The 19,960-nt window shown below is 42.8% G+C and overlaps 3 protein-coding genes across 5 annotated transcripts in view; all 3 read right to left on the bottom strand.

The window, feature by feature from the left end:
• cpn1 (carboxypeptidase N, polypeptide 1) overlaps positions 1 to 19,960 on the bottom strand; it is a 130,517-nt gene that overhangs the window by 60,528 nt on the left and 50,029 nt on the right. The window lies entirely within an intron of this gene.
• LOC139350024 (hyaluronan-binding protein 2-like) lies at positions 803 to 5,037 on the bottom strand. Its single transcript, XM_070991112.1, has 13 exons — positions 4,951 to 5,037; positions 4,811 to 4,838; positions 4,626 to 4,721; positions 4,298 to 4,408; positions 3,646 to 3,762; positions 3,394 to 3,510; positions 3,122 to 3,293; positions 2,838 to 2,929; positions 2,054 to 2,315; positions 1,809 to 1,951; positions 1,539 to 1,676; positions 1,045 to 1,190; positions 803 to 961 (listed from the first exon to the last, which is right to left on the bottom strand). Exons 1-13 carry the CDS (start codon positions 5,035 to 5,037, stop codon positions 803 to 805), a joined length of 1,668 nt encoding a protein of 555 aa, XP_070847213.1.
• The window catches only part of dnmbp (dynamin binding protein), a 44,346-nt gene continuing 30,189 nt past the window's right edge, over positions 5,804 to 19,960 (bottom strand). For 2 of the 3 annotated variants that reach the window (XM_070990445.1, XM_070990447.1), the window contains 13 exons: positions 13,920 to 14,134; positions 13,312 to 13,411; positions 12,714 to 12,861; positions 11,361 to 11,378; positions 10,170 to 10,369; positions 9,949 to 10,079; positions 9,735 to 9,839; positions 9,477 to 9,605; positions 9,034 to 9,369; positions 8,742 to 8,930; positions 8,457 to 8,655; positions 7,660 to 8,339; positions 5,804 to 6,936 (listed from right to left, as the gene is read on the bottom strand). In XM_070990445.1, the coding sequence (XP_070846546.1) occupies positions 6,751 to 6,936; positions 7,660 to 8,339; positions 8,457 to 8,655; positions 8,742 to 8,930; positions 9,034 to 9,369; positions 9,477 to 9,605; positions 9,735 to 9,839; positions 9,949 to 10,079; positions 10,170 to 10,369; positions 11,361 to 11,378; positions 12,714 to 12,861; positions 13,312 to 13,411; positions 13,920 to 14,134 (2,636 nt within the window). In that variant the 3' untranslated portion in view covers positions 5,804 to 6,750. The remainder of the gene's footprint in view (positions 6,937 to 7,659; positions 8,340 to 8,456; positions 8,656 to 8,741; positions 8,931 to 9,033; positions 9,370 to 9,476; positions 9,606 to 9,734; positions 9,840 to 9,948; positions 10,080 to 10,169; positions 10,370 to 11,360; positions 11,379 to 12,713; positions 12,862 to 13,311; positions 13,412 to 13,919; positions 14,135 to 19,960) is intronic. The other variant, XM_070990446.1, reaches the window with a different exon arrangement.

Below are 19,960 nucleotides of genomic sequence, written 5' to 3'. Positions count from 1 at the left end.
TCTTTACTAAATGACTGGCTGGCTCAGTAAAAGCCAAAGAAAAAACTAGGGGTGTCAGATTTAGGGTCATTTTCTGACATGCATTAAGGGTTCGACATCCTAGAGAGTTTGTGATATTAATTAATTAAGAGAATATGAAACTGCTGGTGCCTTGTCTCACTTTTTTTAACATGTCTATTGATTTTTGTTTTGTCCTGTGGTCTTTGGTCTTTGCTTTTCTCCCCCCTTTTTTCTCTGACGCATTACACTTGGTCTGTGCCCAATGAAATACAAATTGGCAAAGGTTACGCAGTTTTTAAATAAATAAAACCTTAAATGACTTAAAAAATACACATAAATGCATGTTTTGGTCTAAGACAAAGCATCACATTGCATTTCAATTAAAACTACCAAAGTCAATCATTATAATGATCATGGAGTAACTACGGACTTTAATAGGAACTCATAAGATTCACAAAAATGGACAAATTATTGATAAATGTGTTGATTTAAAGGACTTGCTCAGAAATCTTTATGCATATTTTACAGTGCAACAGTTGCCGCAAGCATGCTAGCACAAACTGGCAAAGCATTAAGTGTTGTGTAACTACACCACAGTGAGGTATACAGTACATGAGTTAAAACACCAACACACGAGGTAATGTGTCATTCTGGGGATGGAGTGAGAGCTTTCACATAAATTTTCTGATCCTACCTCATTTTTATAAGGTAAAAGTGTGTTATTGATAGAGCAGGATATCACAGAGTCAGTGGCAGCGTGTCCACAACTCACATACACAGCACACTATGGCCACATGCATCCTCATGAGAGCAAATGATGGGCGATCCAGTCAATAAATCTAGCAACGTTGGTGTAGACACCAGGCTTGTACTTCTTGCCGCAGCCGTCACCCCAGCTCACCACGCCAACAACATAATGGGTCCCGTTACGCTCGCACACCAGAGGGCCTCCAGAGTCACCCTGCAGGGGGAAAGAGGAGGTTTTTATCAGGCTGCTCTCTTTTTATTCTCACGCATGCTGTTAAAAGATCAAGTGTTACAGACTTGGCAGGAGTCAACGCCTCCTTTCAGGTTGCCTGCACAGAACATGCTGTCATCCAGCGAGTCCCCGTAAACATGAGGGGCTTTACATTTCTCCTGGGAGATCAGGAGGACACGAGCGTCCAGCAGCTGGTTGGTACCGTACCTCTCTGAGACAGGAAGAGACAGTGAAAGGGAGACACTGCAGCTGGGTAATGCACCACTTGCAAATCCAAACATAACATTTCAGAAAACTTGTAATACAAAAAAATGATTATCTTAATGTAACTAATCAGCTGGGGAAGTTTCATGGTGACTAACGGGATGAATATTCATGAGCTGTCAAAGCATTTTCCATTTTATTGGTTTAATCTCATAACTATTCTGTTCCTTTTGTTTTTTATCTCCTTGAAACTTATTCTGCACAATTCAGCTGCTTTATTTCAGCTCAAATATACTTAAATCAAATGTCTGTCACGCAGTCCGTAGCTGACAGTGGCGGTCCAAATGATGCTTACGCGTTTCAGTCACGCCCCATCCTGAGATCACACACTCGGTCCCGCTGTTGAAGGGCTGGTTCGGCAGGCAGGCTGTCTTTACGAAGCGGCTTTCTTTTGCACAGTACGGTCTGTCCGTGACTTTAAGCTGAAGCATGGCTGCGCAGGAGAGGGACAAAGCAAAGCTGGTTGGTAAAAGCATAGCAGTACATGTCATTGAACAATGCACTGAATCAACAAACAGGGTTCCACTCGAATTACATTTGACTGTATAATAAAGTAACTGCTCACCAACATCATTATGAAGCGCAAAGGGGCTCGCCCTGTAATCCTCATGCACAATGGCCTTCTCCACTGGAATGACCTGATCGTACACTTCATCCCTCTCTATGTCTACGCCTCCCAGCACCACCTGCATTTCCACTCCACTTTTTCTGAAAAAGCAAACCCCCCCCCCCCCAACAGAGTGAAATAGAGGACAGGTGAGTGTGTGCATGTACAAATCCTCAGCACACAGTGCTGAAGACACTGCTTACATGCAGTGTGCAGCAGTGAGCACCCAGCAGGACTCCAGCAGGATGCCTCCACAGATGTGGCTGAAGCGCCCGGTGGAGCCTTTGGATCTGGTCTGTAGGGAAACCTGCCAAGGATGAGCCCCAGGCAGAGACTTCTTCCCACCGAAGATCCTAGCTGAGCGGCCGGGCTGCGGCCTCCCACACTGGGAGAACTGGGCAGCAGTGACATCTGGCTTGGCTGGAGTCGGATCTGCTTCATAGATGGTTTGTAGGGTGGGTGGAGCTGAGAGGGATGGAAAATTAAAATGAGCAAATGAAAGTTGTAATGGTCAGGATTGTTTTCCGTGTGTGTGTGTGTGTGTGTGTGTGTGTGTGTGTGTGTGTGTGTGTGTGTGTGTGTGTGTGTGTGTGTGTGTGTGTGTGTGGACCATAGCCTATATAAAACATGGATGTAGTTCCTGTGACGTCACCCATAGCTTTCTAAAATATGAAGTTTAGTGACAATGGCTCTGGCTATTGCCATCTTGGCAGTGCCTGAAACCGAGCGTGGGTGGAGCTGAGGCAGGCTGAATGAAGTCTGATGGCTGAAACCTATTGGCTGTAACTCAAGTGGCCATGTCCATAATTATGCATAACTTTAAACCGTAATGTAATTTAATTAGTTAAATAAAAATTCACCCCTGTACACTTATCATGAATGGGGAAGTGCTACAGAAACTAAAACTATTTTTTGTGCCAGGCTCTAAACATGTTTATTTTGCTGTAAAGTTTTAATACGGGAGTTTATGGAGACTGAGTATTTTACCTCCAGAACATTTCCTAACTTTACAGTAGTTCCACTTCAATATGTTGTTTTTGTTGATGAAGCACCAGGGTTGATCGTCTCCATCGGGGTTCCTTGAATACACAGATTTTTTAAAAAGTATTAAAGAGCTCAACACCACTACATTCACACACACTGTATAAAGTTACAAGACACAAGAACAGAAGCTATCTTGTACTGTATACTGCACTGTATCCACATATGAACTCAAACACTGTTACGGCAACAGTAAACATATGCAATATTTACACAAGATGACCCCTCACCTGCAGTAATTGTGTGGCCCAATTCCATCAAAGCCTGCGTACTCTTTGAAGGGATCTCCCCCTTTCTGCAGGATGAAATATGAATTCCAGTCCAGACATGCTTCCCCTTCAGCTGTCACACTCACCATGCCGCGATAAGACTCTCCGTCCTCTTGATAACAGTCGTTTGTCCCTAGAAAAAAGACAAAAAGTTGCCTTTAGTCAGCTAATATGTGGGTTCTTAGAGGATGAGCATGCTCTTATATTTATGACAGTGAGAGACGCATATTTACCAACTTCACAGAACTTTCCACTGTATCCATCAGGGCAAGAACACTGGAAGGAGGCACGTTTGGGACCCTTCATGCAAGAGCCTCCATTCTGACAGGGGTTGGGCCTGCAGGGAGAAGCTGTGCAGCAGGCAAATCACTGTCTGATGACCGCTGCAAACGACTCAATGCAACGGAACTTCTAGAGTGTACTATACTTAGAAAACAAATCAAGACTGATAGAAAATAAAATCAGAAAATTCCATAAAAACAGACCTTTCTTGCAGTCGGGGGGTCTGTATGGAGGCTTGCACTTGCACTCGTAGAAAGGAGCAGAGGATGTGACGACACAGCTTCCATAGCCACATTTCACGCCTTTGCAAACGTCCTTCACTGAAAAACATTCATTTATTTAATAGCAATTTAATACTTCTTTACTTAATTCATTCAAAAACTATATTAAAATCCAGCCATGTGTATTATTCATATTGCTTGCGTATTACTTTTTGTTACTAGCACCAGGGGGCGCCAAAGCCAAAGTGTTTCATGCACCACAGGGAGGCGAAAAGTAAGGAAACTCTACGATTATAATATTATTATTACGCTCCAGATATCATAACGCTTTTATTTTTAACAAAATGTCAGAATTTATCAGGTTAACCACTGGATTATAAAAAAGAATGTCATATAATCTGAATACGTGTGGAATAATTTTGCATTTCTTCAAAATAAAATGCATAATACTTAAAAAATGGATGCAGATGCACCAATATTTTTTTCTCTTTCTTCCTCAAAAGGCAAGTAAAAGTATTCTTTGACAGTGTAACTATAATGTAAGCACACATCTTTAATCTCCTGTCTAAACTGCTGAACTAAATTATTTCTTTCCACCTGCTGTAGCTTAATGAGCTCTGGGGGACTGTCGTACCTGTCTGGCACTTCTTTCCTGAGTAAGGCTCAGGGCACAAACATCTGAAGCCTCCATCAGCGGAGTGATCACAAACTCCTCTGTTCAAACATGGGTTTGGATCACACTGATCTAAATGAAGACAGAATCACGTCAATTGCTTGCTAAGGTTAAGACCTCACACGCAGTCTGGCCTGTTACCACAAAGAATAATCAGTCAGGAGCAGAGTGCAACTGATTGTACGGATGCCTTGATCATACAGAGCACATGTGTGAGTTAAACTACTGCATGCATTCAGTATATACAGGCAATCTAATCCTCATTATTACTATGCCAGAGGTAATTTACCTGTGATATCCAGGAGTTCATACAACCAGTCATCTAGAGTCAAATCAAAATCTTCTGCAGGATTTTCAGTGGGATAATCGTAATAGTACTCATAATCTGTGAGGAAAAGAGAGGCATTAAAGCATTCCAGCTGTGAGAGAATGATTAAATGAAGTTTTAGTTAACTGGAGACAAAGTGTTTTTACCACCAGTGTCATCTGTTTCTGTGATCACCTGTAAGAAAATCAAAATACATGAATTTCTTATCAAGTGGACTCAGTTTTACGTTTTCTAAAATATTCTTAAATTCCATTTTTCAGACCAACTGAATTCATCCCATACTTACAAAAATGTCCTGTCCGCACACAGTGAGTGCACACAGCTGAACGAGCAAAGCTATTAAGCAGACCATGTTGCCGTAGATCCCAGCCATGATGGGACCAGTATAAGTCTACAGTTTGCTTTTCGCTCATACAAGTCCTAAATAACATGGAGACCCCCGAACACTCCACCCACCTGTTAATCATTTGGACCCTGCATTGATTGGACAGGCTCTACATGTGATCCAATACTTTGTCTTTTTTGCCCTGTGACCTTTACTGTATCTCTGTTGAGGTCATCAAAAGTAAAAAGTTGAAAAAAAAAAAAAAAAAAAAAAAAAAAGGCTGATGCTGGACCAGTACTCACGCAACAGCTGGTGTGCTTTTTTTTAGAAATAAAAAGTTCACAAAATCTCGGCTACAATTTACAATTTTCAAGAAATTCTTTATGTTTTGCAATATTTCAAAATACCATCAGTCGGTATGACACAATGTTCTGTGTGTGCTTGCAAATTCCTATTACTCTGTATCATACTTCTGCATGACCATGAACATTTGAAAGTAACTGTTACTTTAAATACCGGATCATACAGGTTTTTTTGTATGTAACAGTCCAATTTCAAGCATACCTTTGGTCAAAATTTGCATTGCTGTTGTATGGTATGCAATGCAATAACGTTTGCTACCATGCATGAATGGCAACACTTCTGATATCCAACTCCTTTGTTTTTCACTTTTTTTTATTATCTGTATAGCAAGTGTGTGTGTGCATGAGTGCATGTGTGGAATGTTAAATGGGACATTTTAAGAGATGCACATCAAACTGATCTTCCACACCAGATGGAAAACAAGCTAAAAGAAGATCTTTCAGACATGGCCGTGATTTGTCAGCTGAGCTGTTTTTTATTCAAACAGTGATCACTTTACAGTGGGCATGATAGCATATTCTCAATATACAGCCCTATATATAATGTACATGGGGAGTAATGTGGAGAATCAGAGTTAAGATCAGACCTCTCTCTCTCTCCCTGTTCATGAACCTCCTCTGACAGTAAAATGAGTTTTCACCTGTTTGCACAGCGTCAGCCAGTTAAAAAACTGATTCAGGTTACTGACAAGGGGAGTGCTTGTAAACCATATATATAATATACCATTCAACTTTGTCCTTGATATCAATTAAAATTGTCCATATTGATTTCATACAACACTCCAAATTCTTGTCGATGGCTCCACAGACACTTCAAAACTAGCAACCAGTGGATAATCATCATAAGTGCCTCAAATCCTTGATTGTTGAACAGTATGGTGTAAATGCATCTAACATTCATGCATCATTCTAGTGGTGTAATAAACCTCATGCAGAAAAAAGTCATTAACACAGTGTTTAGGTCAGTCTGTCTGCATACCACTTGATGTTTGTTTAGAAGAACCAGTCTGAACTCAAAATGTTCACATTTCCATTGCAATCTCCCAATATGCTAACCTTTAAGACTGCTCTCTTAAACATACAACTGTCTTCAGGCCCAGAGCATATGGCAAAAAACAGGTGCAATTCACAGGTTTCCCACTGGAAACATGCGGGAGTAGGGTGCAGCTTCCAGTAAGTGAAAATGATATAAAAAGTCTATAAATATAGGCATATAATGCTAACTTTTAGGAGCAGTGTCAGCAGCAATAGTCAGTCCTTCTCACTATCAAACTCCATGACAACAGATCAAAAATAAGTCACAGCGTGTCCAGATGCTTCTTTGTCTTTTTGTTCTGTCTGCTCGCAGAGTGAGCCTTCTTGAGGCCATCTCAGGTATCGTCCACACGACAAAGCTTCTTCATGTATATTCTGATTTGCGGATGTAGTTGGAAGGCACGTAGCCTCGCCGGCCTCCTGCCTCCCCCAGCCACCAGTCACTGTTGCCATTCATGTCCTGGAACTCCAGTATCCGCAGCCGCTGATTGGCTGAGATGCTCAGTTCATTGGCGCAACGGGCATCGAAGGAGTAGAGTGCGTAGTAAATCTAAAAACAAACAAATAAAAACGTCATTACTTTGTGTTATTTCAATATGAAAAGCAATATTGACAGAAAATCACTGTATAAGGTTAACGTAATGCTAACGTGTTAACAAACAGTTGCTTATTTATTAGCATTTTTAATCATGTTTCTGGCCACCTAACAAATTTATATCCAACAAACACTCTCCTTTTAGCTCTGTTTTAGCCTCTTTAGCTGCTAAATGCCTCACTATGTTCACCAGCTAGCTGCTAACTTTTCCTGTCCTGTGCTGCTGGACAGGTAGTTTACACTGACTTTATCAGAACTTTTTCACTGAAAACAGCTGCCTGCTAAAGTTGGAAACATGGCTATTGATGTGACGGTGACAGTGAACAAACACAGAAAGGCTGCCATCTACAAAACCAAAACAATGAGCTGAAAGAAGCTAAAACACTTACAAACTGCCATTTGGTGAAATTCATTCATGGACTTACCACTCAGAGCAATCCTTTTCACATTACACTCAGAGTCATCAAATCCATCGTTAATAGAAAATTACTGATTAATGCTTTTTTAGCTAGTTAGTGTATTTGATAGTTCCTCTCTATGGCACCATCTAGTGGTGATTTTAAGGGTTGCACTGTGGCAGACTGCATTACTTCAGCCATTTGATACATGATCTACTCTTGTTTTGGTATGGTACATGTCTGATGTCTACATGTCTGCAGCAATCAAACTAAGTCTCACCTGATGACCATCTAGTTCACTCTCTGGTTCTGGTTCTAGTTCTGGTTCTGGCTCCGGCTCGATGTACTCATCTCTGGCGTAAGCAGACCTCTTCTGGCCACTGTTATCTCCATTTCTCCACTGGTATGAACTGTAGGTTCTGTCTGTGTGTCCATACCGCTGTGCGCGATTGTTTCTGTGTGAAGAATAAGACTCTGTCTCGGAGAGATCTGACATCTCCTTCTGGCTGCTCGTGCTTGCGTAACTCGCATCGTACGTGTCTCTGTGATTGCCCGAATGGCGGTAGGAAGGCTCTGTGTCTCTGTGACTGGGGGAATTTCGGTGTGTTTGGTCGGAGAATTCCCTGCGGTTTGAGGGATTGCGGGGCGAGGAGTTAATGGAGTTGCTCTGGCTGGCAGAGTCAGGGTTGGGTGCCTCTCTGTGGTGACTCCTACGGGACAAGGCAGAGTCCAGCGAAGGGTGCGGAGATGAATAACTTGGGGGCTGCGATGCAGAAAAGCTGACAGTGGCCGTTTCCTGGTTAAAGGTCAGTGTGCTGTTGCTGTTTTGGCGGGAGAAAACAGGGGAGGAACCGCCGTAGCCCGACTCATTGGACGATTGGCTCTCAATGGACACGTCTGACTGGCTCCTGCGTGGGTTGTAGGGTTTGAGGAAGGAGCTGTACACAAAACCCTTGTTGACTGCAAATCAAGGAAAACAAGAGAAGAAGAAGATAAGTTTTATGGCTATATCACTTTTCAGTTGAAGGTTCAGACACCAAAACACGTAGCTGATAGGCTGGAGCATAAATGACCTACCTCCATTATCAATTAGCCAGCGATTGCTGCTTCCCATGGGGTCCTGCTGCTTGATTACACCCACAAGGTCTCCCTCTTGTATTGAGACATCCAGGTCCTGGGCTGCATTGAAGTTTCTCTCTGCCTGGAACAGCTTCTCAGGACCGTAGCGTACCAGAAGTCCTGCACGGTGCTCATCTGTCTGCATGATGCCATTGGACTGAAAAGACAACATGGTTAGATCACTCCTTGAGTACTACTTATTAAACTATAGTATGGCACAAAAGGGATGAGAGCTCGACTCACAGGTGTCTGTATTGGCTTTTTTGAGTTCTGTTTCTCCAGAGTTTTCTTCTCGAACGGCTTTTTGGCGGCGACTGCTGGAGGCAGGTTCTCGGGGCAGAAACTAAAGCCCTGCAGAAGTTGGAGAACCCGCCCGTACTCTTCTTGGAACTGTGCAATCAGGTTTCCCTCTGTGCCAACTTTGTTCGAAAACTGGAGGCAAAGAAAAAGGTCTGAGTGAATAACAGAATGTGGAAACAAGAACGACTGCTTTGGGATGTCCTTCAAACACCCTCATAACCAAAGGCACACTTACAACATGCAGGAGTGGCTTCAGCTCCCCCAGCGTTGTCTTCATGAAGTCCTTCTGAGCTTGAGAGAAAGCCCTCACACAGCCGGTAAACAGCTCCTCTGCAGCGCTGTAGAACTTGGGGAGCTCGTCCAGAAGTTGGGCGTTGAGAGCCTCGTAGTTGTTGCGCGCCACCTGCAGCTCATCCTGGACACGGCGGTCCTTGAGGCGGTCGGCGCGCTCCTTGCAGTTGTCGTAGTCCAGCAGCTTGTCAAAGCGCTTTTGGATGAGCTTGTGCGGCCCGGCGAACATGAGGAGGAGCTGTGTGAGCGGGTTGATGACTAAGGTCTCTGTGCGCTCCTTCTGCTCAGGGAATGAGGGAAGGGGGTTGACAGATGATGTGATCAGAGATCATTCCCACTGAACTTTTACAGCAACTAAGTGAGACTACAGAGAGGATGAGGACTTACAAACTGTGTGAACTGTTTGTCACTGATGCAGCGGTGAGCTCTCTGGAAGCGCTCGGGGTCCAGGGAGCTGCGCTCAGTGTAGATGTCACAGAAACTGATGGCTGCCAAGACCTTCACAGATGCTGATTCCTAAAGAGATTATTACAATATTTTTAATATTCTATGACAATCAGCATTATCATTAACTCCTAGGTTCTGATATGGTTAAAAATACAAAGAGTTTTTTATTTCTATGTGAATTTGGTGAAATGCTCCTACCCGTATGTGTTGCAGGTACAAGGAAATGTCCCTGATGAAAGACTTGATGAGTCTCTCCTGCAGCCTGAACTTCTTCTCAGCCTCATCAAACGCTTCATCTTTAATCTGGGAAAAACAAAGACAATGTGAGATAAGAGCAAACAAGCTTTCATTCACAACGCTCGGGCAGTCCCTCCGCTTCGGTTGTGAACGTAGCTCTGGAGCAGAGATGTACCTGGGGTGAAATCCCTGTGAGGTGTTTGAGGTGGCTGCTGACTCGGTTGGATTTCTTGATAATGGAGTGTATGCTCAGCTTGGAGATCTTGTCAATGAACGTGTCCTCGTCGCCTTTCCTGTACTTCACCACTGTGGACAGCAGGGGGAGAACAGCTCAGATTGTGCGCCTGATAGAAGCAACAAAAAACTAAAATAAATCCGGTTTTAAGTGATTTTTACCGAGGTCCTTCCTGCGCTTGTACTCGTTGATGTTTACATTGATCTCCTTGACGGCCAGCAGAGCCTGAGTCAGCTGTGGCCGGTCGTGGTGGCTCTCTGGCGTGGCCCCCAGCAGCTCCATGAGCAGCAGAGGGTAACGCATCACCCGCTGCACCGGCTTGATTAAGAAAGAGCCGAGGTTGATGTAGTTTGTTTTCCCCCTGAAAAAGTGACAGCAGACAGGGTTTGGTCAAAGAGAAAAACGAGAATATGTGAAGTGTGAGAGCACCACCCACTATCACAGTCACAGCTACGCAATTATGTTGAGAGAGATGTCTCTTCCCATGTTCATATAACACGTCTGTGTATCATGTGGACCGTATGATCCAATGATATGACACTGTCATCACATATACGTATAATATGCTGATGAGCAATATGGCCTTTGGGAGACATAAAAGAACAGGGGTGACAAAGCAAAAAACAACATTGATTTGCTTAGTTTTAATGCAATCTAGAGGACAAATTTATTCAGAAACTGCAATTAATTCAATCTCATGATTATCTTTTAATTTTTAACGTCTGCACCTTTTCTCATTATTTTAAGATAATTTCTAATTATTGACAAAATAAGGATGGTGTTTGACCTCATTTGCTGTTAATTTAAACTAATTTCCACTTCTTAACAGTCGTCATTTCACAACTTTATGGTGGATTTTTTTGTTTCAAAACAGACAAGGACAAAAAATAATGTCATAATACTGAGAAACGACCTTGGAATTTATGTTTTTTTTTTTTTTTTTAAATAAAATACCACTGATTATATCTGTCCCTGTAATAAGTATTTGCTGCTTTTGTCCAGAAGATGGCATTAGATGCATTTCCCTGGATCAACAGTGACTGTTCATCCACAGAGGAGGAGAAGAAGAGGGGTCATGGACACGTTGAATATTTCTCTTCACAACAGTCGTATAGGCCATTCACATGCAAACACCACCAACAGACAATGAGTGAGTTCATCTCAGTCCAGGGAAGGAAACTCAACTGGCATCACAGATGGGTTTAGAGTCTTCCACACTTGCTGTCAAACGGGGGTTACACACACACACACACACACACACAGGCAATTTCTGGGGGTTAGTGAGCAAAAAGCATGCGGTCAAGATGATTCTCATGCTGGAAATCATGGCGACACTCGTTATGGACACTTACCACTCGCGATATATGGCCCTGTTGAAGGGAAGGTTGGAAAGAGATAGAAAAAACATGATTTATAAACCTATGACCTGATGACAACTTCTGGGAGTGTTTAATTTTTTCTCCAGTCTTAAACTCTGCAGATCTTTGAAGCACGTATTTGCCTCTGCATAGAAGAAATCCACAGGAATTTTGTCAGTCAATAAAACACTAAAGCCAACTGCCCCCGCCGTTGTTATGGTTTTGTTGTGTGAATTCTCTCTTAAAGCCGGATAGACGCCCAGTGTGGCAGTAAAACTGTAAATCATGTGACCTTTTAAAAGCTGAATAAGTTGACGCACACACACACACACTTTAGAAAAGAGTATTGTTCTCTTGACAAGGTTAGCATCTTTACAGCAAACTTAAAAAATGACTAGAGAAACTGTATTTCAAAAGAAAAACAACTCATGTCAACAAGGGACTGGCAGTGTGCACACTTTCTTCTTGGAACCAGCGCCCTTTTCTTTCTAAAGCTTCCGGTCCGACACGACCTGTGTTTATCTTCAAACACAGATTGATCATTGCATTTTACAGCAGTGTCAACTCAAGTGTCTGAGTCACTGATGGTGAAACCAGACAGGTGAAACCAGGAAGGGTGCATTCTTTGACTGTTCCACATCACTGACGCGGTACCAACACTATGAGATGCAGCATGAACAAAGCAGGAGTGGGGTAAAGGTGTCCTTACCGGAAAATGGCAGATTTAAAGTGGAAATATACGAGTCAATCTGAAAAAAATATTATTTATACATTTACAGCGCTTCTTGATCATAGCACACCCATAAGTCAAAGTTCAAAGTCTGCTAAGGAAACTGATTACTGTTTATCAGACCACAAATGAGACAAGAATTGGAGTGTTTCTGGGGTCCGGGTCTCACTGATCACTGTACAAAAACACACCCTTTCTAACTTTATTCACTGAATTTGGTGAAACTGTGTAATACCAATACTTGTCAGTAAAATAACAGTAAACTGCTACTAATGGTAGCTGCCATTAGCTAGTCTGCTCAGTTAGCCACGCAGCTACCAGTCCTAGTAGCTCTCCATAAAATATGATCCAGATCAGAGTCCCGGATGGAGGTGCTGTAAATCACCTCTGTACGACGGTGGTGTAAAAGTTGCATAATGTTGTTTTAATGTTTTATTTCAACAGTGCATCTGTATTGGTGGCCACTCTCACCGTCTTGTTTTCATGCTTTTACACACACGAACATGCACATATTTGGTCACTCGCATGCAAACGATTCTAAAGTCAAACACACAGCTCAGAGCTGAAAACTAAAATGACTCTTAGTCCGACACTTTTTCCTCCTCTCAGTGACTCACCTCAGTCTCTCCAGACACTCCAGCACGTGGCGCTGGATGTTTTCGTCTTTCTCGTAGCTCTCCAGCAGAGAGATGGCATCGTCGTGGTTCTGGCAGTAGATTTTGTACACCTCCTCCAGCTCAGCTTTGAAGTCCAGAAATACTTTTCCTGAGGGCACAGGGCACAGAAACATAAGGTCGTGCATTCATTCAAAATGGGAAACAGAAAAGGAAAAAGAAGCTTATGTTTTTCTTGTATACAAAAATTACACCAAAACACACCAAGAAGTTGGCTTGGATGGAAATCTGAGCTGTTACCAATTAACCAATGACTTAAAAAACATCTCTGTGATGATTTTTTTCCAACTTTAAACTAAGCACATCATTAAAATTGAACATTACTTCACATTATCATCCATCAGTTTCCTTCTTCTCACAGTGGCTGTTTTCAAAATGCGTTCAAAGTCTCATTCAGCCAGTAAAACCTGATCAGGGGACAGTTTATGGCTGAAACATGAATAATGTACAAAGGACAGCACGCACAACAACAGCATCTGACTGGACTGTGGATAAAACGAACACTTCACAAGGTATGCATCTTTAAAAACTGGCTTGTTACCAATAGAGTCTGTGCCCTGCAGGGTATCAAACAGGCGTTGTGACAGGTCGATCACAGAGCTGATGTTGCCAAAGAGCCCGTCAAAGTCCACATTCTTCACCTGTAGGAAATGTAGATAGAAAGGGTTAAACAGAGACTCTCATTTGCCATTACTGAAGCTCAGATGAAGGAGACTGGAAATCAAGCAAAGGGGCTAAATGCAGCAGTCCAGGCGGTCAGAAACCACACTGAGTTATGCACACTCATGCATACAGAGAGGTGAATAACCAGGTTTCTCTACTGTATGTTCCATGTAAACTTCATATCCCAAACATAAATGCCTATCTAGTGCATGTAAACATTTTGTCTATGCCCCTATTGTCTCTGTAAAGCTGGATGCTGTTTGACAGGAACTCAGACATCCGTCTCTCAGGAGATGGATGTAACCCTTTACGCGCTTGTCCCTGCAGTGTTGAACCTTTCAGGGATAGGCTGCATGTGTGAAGGGGGTGATACTTTCACTCTCATGCATGCATCCATTCTGTCTTTCACTTGCTTTGAAGTGCTTCAGTCTCTCCCAACACCCTCACATAGTTGACTGCAGCTGCACAACATTTCCATCATTTTACCTGCTTCTTCTGAAGTGGCTCTATGATCTCCTCGACACACATCTGCAGGTCTTTGATGTAGTCCTTCTCCGTCTGCTGCAGCTCCTCAATGACCTTTGACCTCTTCTCCAGCATCCTCAGCTCCGGATCTTCGTTGCCTGTGCCAGCCGCGGGGGTGGAGTCCGAGGTCGGGGTGGAGTCCAGAGGTTTGGGTTGCGACGACAGGAGTGTCATCTCTGGAACAACAGGGGAGGACACGTTAGCTGCATCTAAACCACTGACACCATCATATTTTTGATTCATCAGTATTTAAGACAAATCTGTGAATTTCTTCTCTCAACTGAATCAGTTTGTGCTCATTAACTGCCATGAAACTGGCACAAACACAACGCTTTTTATAGCAGTGACACAAAGGGGTTATTCTTGAGAGGACAACATCCAAAACAGGGAAAGAGAAAAACGTTCCCAGCCCACATCGCCATTCATTGTATCCAAACACACTCCTGCCCGCCCACCCACCCGGCCCACCCTTTACTCTTCGTCTTGTCTGACTAGCTTTTGATCAATGTCTCTGCTATCACTCCCAGAGGGGTGATCTCTGGTGGTGGGGGGGGGGGGGGGGGGGGGCTGGGACTGGAGGGAGAGCCTGGTTCATGCATCAATGCTTTTTATGAATGGACCCAGAACTGGAGTGGACTCAGGCTCTTTGTGTGTGGCACAATGGCCTGTGACAGCAACTACAGACATACAGGCTCTCAGGAACCAGGCAGGCATTAAAGAAGAGGCAGTTAGAGGGGGGCTGAGGGACGAGAGATAACTGTACTGGAGACAGCTGATACATGCTGTACACAGTTTACTAAATCTGACTCACAGAGCTGCACTGGGTATGAAAATGTGATGCTACCAATAAGCCGGAGCCTAATATACCTTATTATGTTGTGCCATAGACTTCCATTATTATTCAGCGACTATTAAAACACATCAATAAGCCACTCTGTTGGATGCACTGATGCGTTGCTTCATTACCATGAACGTGGGCACTGTGGTTTAGAGTACTCACGACAAACACAAAACCTGCAGCTGAAACTAGTCCCCAACACACACACTTTACTAAATTATTTACACTTTAAAATACAAGACGATTTATAACTTCAGTAAGAACAAAGGGCTCTTGGGTGAGAGCCAAAGGATACAGAGTATTCAACAGAATGCTGGTTTTGGTCCTTTTTCATGGATTTTCATGGAAAAGCTATTTGAATAAAGTTACTATTATTATTATGGGTTGATATTAGTTTGCACAGTAAGTTAGATCATATATTTGGGGTGGGTCAGAGTGATATTTGGAGGAATTATCATCATAAACCTGTGGAGGGGAAACACGGCTGTCGCTGCAGGTGCAGATTTTTAAGTTACGTCTCAGCAGGGGAAGATGCAGCATGTGCTGAGTTATGTTGACGGATGAGGGTGACGTCACCCTCGCTCCTTGAACAGATGCTGTCAGAGGCTAATGAAGTTAACTCTGCTTACCCTCACGTAACCCCATGCACTTGCAAATACTTTATACACACACAGCTACAGATTGCTAGAGCAGCACGGTTTTACTTAAATCTCACAAAAGCAGTTAAATCATTTCGCAAACTCTGACTGCTTATCATGAAAAACACCTGCTGCTCATGAGACTATTGATACATAAGACCTTGCAAAACGTCATTCAAAGCATTTTAGATTTTGAGGCAAACGTTTCAGAAATATCGTACTTTGTGAAGGGAGTGTCTGATCCTTGGGCCACCTGCCTTTTGTCTCCCTCCCACCCTGACCTCATCCCTCCCTCCCTCTCTCTCTCTCTTCACGTGACTTGGCTAAAGCTCGACTCAAAGGAGCTTTTCTCATCGCTTGCACCGTGTCTCCCCTGCATCATCCTCCACGGCTGCTCTGCCAACTGCCAACACCCGAGCATTCCCCCACTGATGAGAAAGTAGTTCACTAATGGGTTTTAAAAGTCATGCAGCAACACAATACAAAAGACAGACTGGAAACAAAAGACTGCGAATTTAATTGGAATCAATCAGCTTATTCCCACGTTTGATCCTCTATAGCACACGCACACAAAACCGCATCATACGCTCCACTTCACGTGCTTAAATGCTCAGCCATTTCATGACCAACCTGTGAAACAGTATGAGCAGATTTGACCTACTTTTATGGAATTCCACTTTTCTTTGTTCTGTGAAGTATTATAGTATTATGGAGACATTTCATGAAGTATTATAAAGAGTACACACACACACACACACACACACACACACACACACACACACACACACTTAAAATGCTCATTAAAAATCTAATGTTGAGCAATGCCACTATTCATTAGCTAGAATTTACTCCAAAGTATTCCCTATCGACTACTGAATTTGACAGAAATACAAACACAGTCACAGGTGCCCGTGAAGTTAGGTGTAACATAAGAATATCGGCATGTGGAACAGGATCTGCTTGTGTCACTCAGCTAAAGGAAACACCCTCATCGCAGGTAGTATCTACTGAATGGATGCCAACAATCAGAGAGACTAATCCATCACTACAAACATCAACCTGCAGCTGAAAACCTCATCATGGCATCAAGCCAAATAGTGTGTTCAATGAATTATTGTGCACAATAATGATGCTAACACTTGTTAGTGACTGTTGGGAATGTTTTTCAAGTCTCTTTAGTCGTCCGCTGTTTGCTTTCATTGTCACTGTGTAGATGTGGTTTGACTGTAAACACCTGTTGATTGCTAATTCAATATTAGGACCTGCTAGATCTGATAAGACAGCTGCTAAGAAATGAAATAAAAACAGCCCATATCATATGGAATTAAAACTATGTGCTGCACTTTCAGGGTTTGGAAAAGGAAATGTTTAAACAAGGGAAAAGGTAAGCCCTTGGGTGTACACAGTACATTTAAACACACATGCTGGAAAGCTGGTATGACATGAACATCCAGACGATGGAAAACATGGAAACCCGGCAGCATTAGGGTTAGCAAATGTGTCGCATTCAAACGCTGGTTACACATATTAGAGGGTGTGGAAAATAAAACAAAGACACTTCTGAGGTAATCTCTTGAAATACAGTATACACAGTTAAAAATCCGTTCAGGCTGCCCGTGGTGTTAACAAATGTACCTGCACAAGCTCTCAGAAGTGTCGTAAATGCACAAAGCTATTAAAAATACAGCATTCCTCTAATCGAATGCATGTACCGCCTCCAAATGGTGGAATGTTTCGTTCAGATGCTGAATATGAGCTTTAAGTCTGTGTTTGTAATGTTCAGGCATCAACAGGTGGAATCAATAGTGAGAGAAAAGCAGGTGCACTGAGTCATCTGGAAATCCCTGCAGAGCAAAATTCCAGGTTTGGGAAAAGGTTTTGAGGTCTGCTCAGCAAACACAGCCAGAAACCACAGTAAAGCTTCTGGGAACGGGAGCCTGAACACTTCACAGGACAATGTGTAAATGGTTTCAAGTCAGAACTGGTTCTTGATTCGTATGACTCGAGCTTATGAATCATGTTCAATGTTGCTTAAACCATAAGCTTATGGTTAAAAAAACACTGCAGACTGGATATCTGGGGCAAGTTAATAGAGTCCACATTTCTCTCTGCACTTCGCCTTCTATCACCAGACACTCAGTAAGACAACAGCCACACTCACAGCTGATGCATTAACAAAAAATAAAGTGGTGGATATAAGGTGGCACACACAAATGACAGCTCGGTCAGATTTATGGTTAACGTGCATTTTCTTATTGGTATGAAATTTTTCCTGCTTTTCAGCCCAAAGTTTAACTTAAACAGTAAGAGGTACTGGGACATTCACCACCCTCTCTGGCTTTGCAGACTTTAATGCATGCACTGATCTTCATAGTATTCATTCAATGTTTCATTTGGTCCATCTGCAGTTGACTTGAAGCGAAAAACAGATCAAAGAAAGGCTGATAATGAATACAGATTTCATTTTACAGTCGCTTAATCAATGCTTTTTTGCTAAAAAAAAAAAATCCAAAAATTCTCAGCCTTTTGATCAAAATCAAATGTAAGATTTCCCTAAACTTCCCTGGTGGATTCTCTCTGAAGCACTACATTTTCACGGCCTCGTACACAGACAAAAAGACAGCAAGAGGGAGAAAAGAGAAGGCGATGAGGCCTCACCCACCTGCTGCTTGCAACTTTCTTCAAACCACTTCAAAAACAAGTACACCCCCCCCTCAAACACACGCATTGTGGTTCAAACAACGCCACCCATTCTGCAATAGTCCATTGTCAATCTGAAGTCCAGCTCCTGAGCCTCGTAGAGGACTGCGCGTCCCGCTGCAAAAACTCCATTCCAGACCGCCAATTACCATGAGAAAGGATGGGAACCCACCATCATTAAGCACAGACCCACACACACACAGACACACATGCACACGGAGGAGGATGACCACTCTGGCAGACAATAAAACCTGGAGCTGGATTATAGCTGTCTGCTGCTGCAAGTGTCCTGCATGCTGGTTCCCAAATACCTCAGACTAATCATAATAGCAGAATGTGGTAGCAGTTAGTGCATAAGAATATCAACGTACACATGTGTCGATGCAACTTTGGAAAGCTACTGCTCATCAGCAGCACACTCATAATCGAGCATCTTTAGTATGCACGCTGTCTGGTTTGAGTGCACTTTGTCATTTTCTGAGTGTGAACACACACTCCAAACCTGCTGACACTCAGCGTGTAGTCTGGAGTGAGGACAATTTAGCCGTGGTGAGGTGCTGGAGGCATGCTACGCTAGCCTGTATCTCATTACCTTATCTATGTCTTAACTTATTTTGAAGTTATATTGCTGTTTGTCTGTGCTGTGCTTCACTATAGATCCTGAATGCACGTTGATTTCTCCCTTACCAAACTTAATTTATCATTTGCTGAAAGACATGTAATTGAAATTCTATATTTAGATGATGGAAACTCAGAGAATGAGCCCTTATGTATACCCCCTGCTTATCCGGTTACACTTCATTCGATTATTAATGCTGCTTTTTGAGCCACATAAACTCACATTTGGCTACAGTAACATTTACTCAGGGTCCTGCGGAGTAGGATGAGTCAAGTCCACTGCAGGCTAGTCCAGTTCTGTGATGAGTCTGCTTCACGTTTCATGGTCGACTGACACCTGAGCAGACTCCTCCTCTGACAGGCTGAATTCTATCAAAATCATGATGCCTCAATTCAACATCTTCCCTCTCCATCCTCCAAAATAGCATGTACTCAAAGATAGCTTTCTGGATTTTTTTTCTTGCAGCAATCTCAAGAATATTCTTTCTTTCATCACTGTCTTTTGAAGATCTATTACTTTGTGGCACAGACAATCCAGTTTTCAAGCAACACCTGAACTCACGGTCTGTGCTCGCCGTGCTCCACTAAAAACTGTGCAAAGTCAAAACGCTGCCCTGCACAGAGCGCTCTAAGGTCGCGCACAATCGCTGCTGTGTGTGTGTTCAGCTCCAAAGTTCACAGCAGACTGCACAGTCACCCGGGCAACAAGAATAGCGGGGGCCCTTCTCGTATCAAGCCAAGTTTTGGAGAGCAGGGAGTGGCTTTGCTGAAATAATCACATGGGAAACTCTGTGCGAGTGTGTGTGTTTAGTTGGAACATGAAGCATACTTGAGAATAAGTTCATACAAGCTGTGAAAACAACACTAGCGGCAGTATTTAACCAACAACCTGCAAGCCACGACTTGCATTTAATACTGGATGTATTAAAAAAAAGTCCCTGACACTGTAACTGGCTTAAGATAACTGTGTAAGCACAGGCAGTATAAATATTAGCAAGACTCTAAGAAACCTTTTCACACATTACCTTTGTGCCTCTTCACAGAAACAAACACAATCTAAATGCTTCTCAAAATTTTGAGCTTCTTTTTAAATTATCCAAGCTTATGAGTAAGCACATAAGGGCTTTCATTCGGCTGTGTCCCCGGGCTTTTGTCCAGATTTGTTGCACCAGGTGGAAGGTCACTTAAAAATGTAGAAAGGGGAGTTT

The sequence above is a fragment of the Chaetodon trifascialis genome, chromosome 21, assembly GCF_039877785.1.
Source record: "Chaetodon trifascialis isolate fChaTrf1 chromosome 21, fChaTrf1.hap1, whole genome shotgun sequence".
NCBI classification, from domain to species: domain Eukaryota; kingdom Metazoa; phylum Chordata; class Actinopteri; order Chaetodontiformes; family Chaetodontidae; genus Chaetodon; species Chaetodon trifascialis.
The sequence above is the reverse complement of the archived record's forward strand: the minus strand, read 5'-3'. Positions and strand labels throughout refer to the sequence as shown.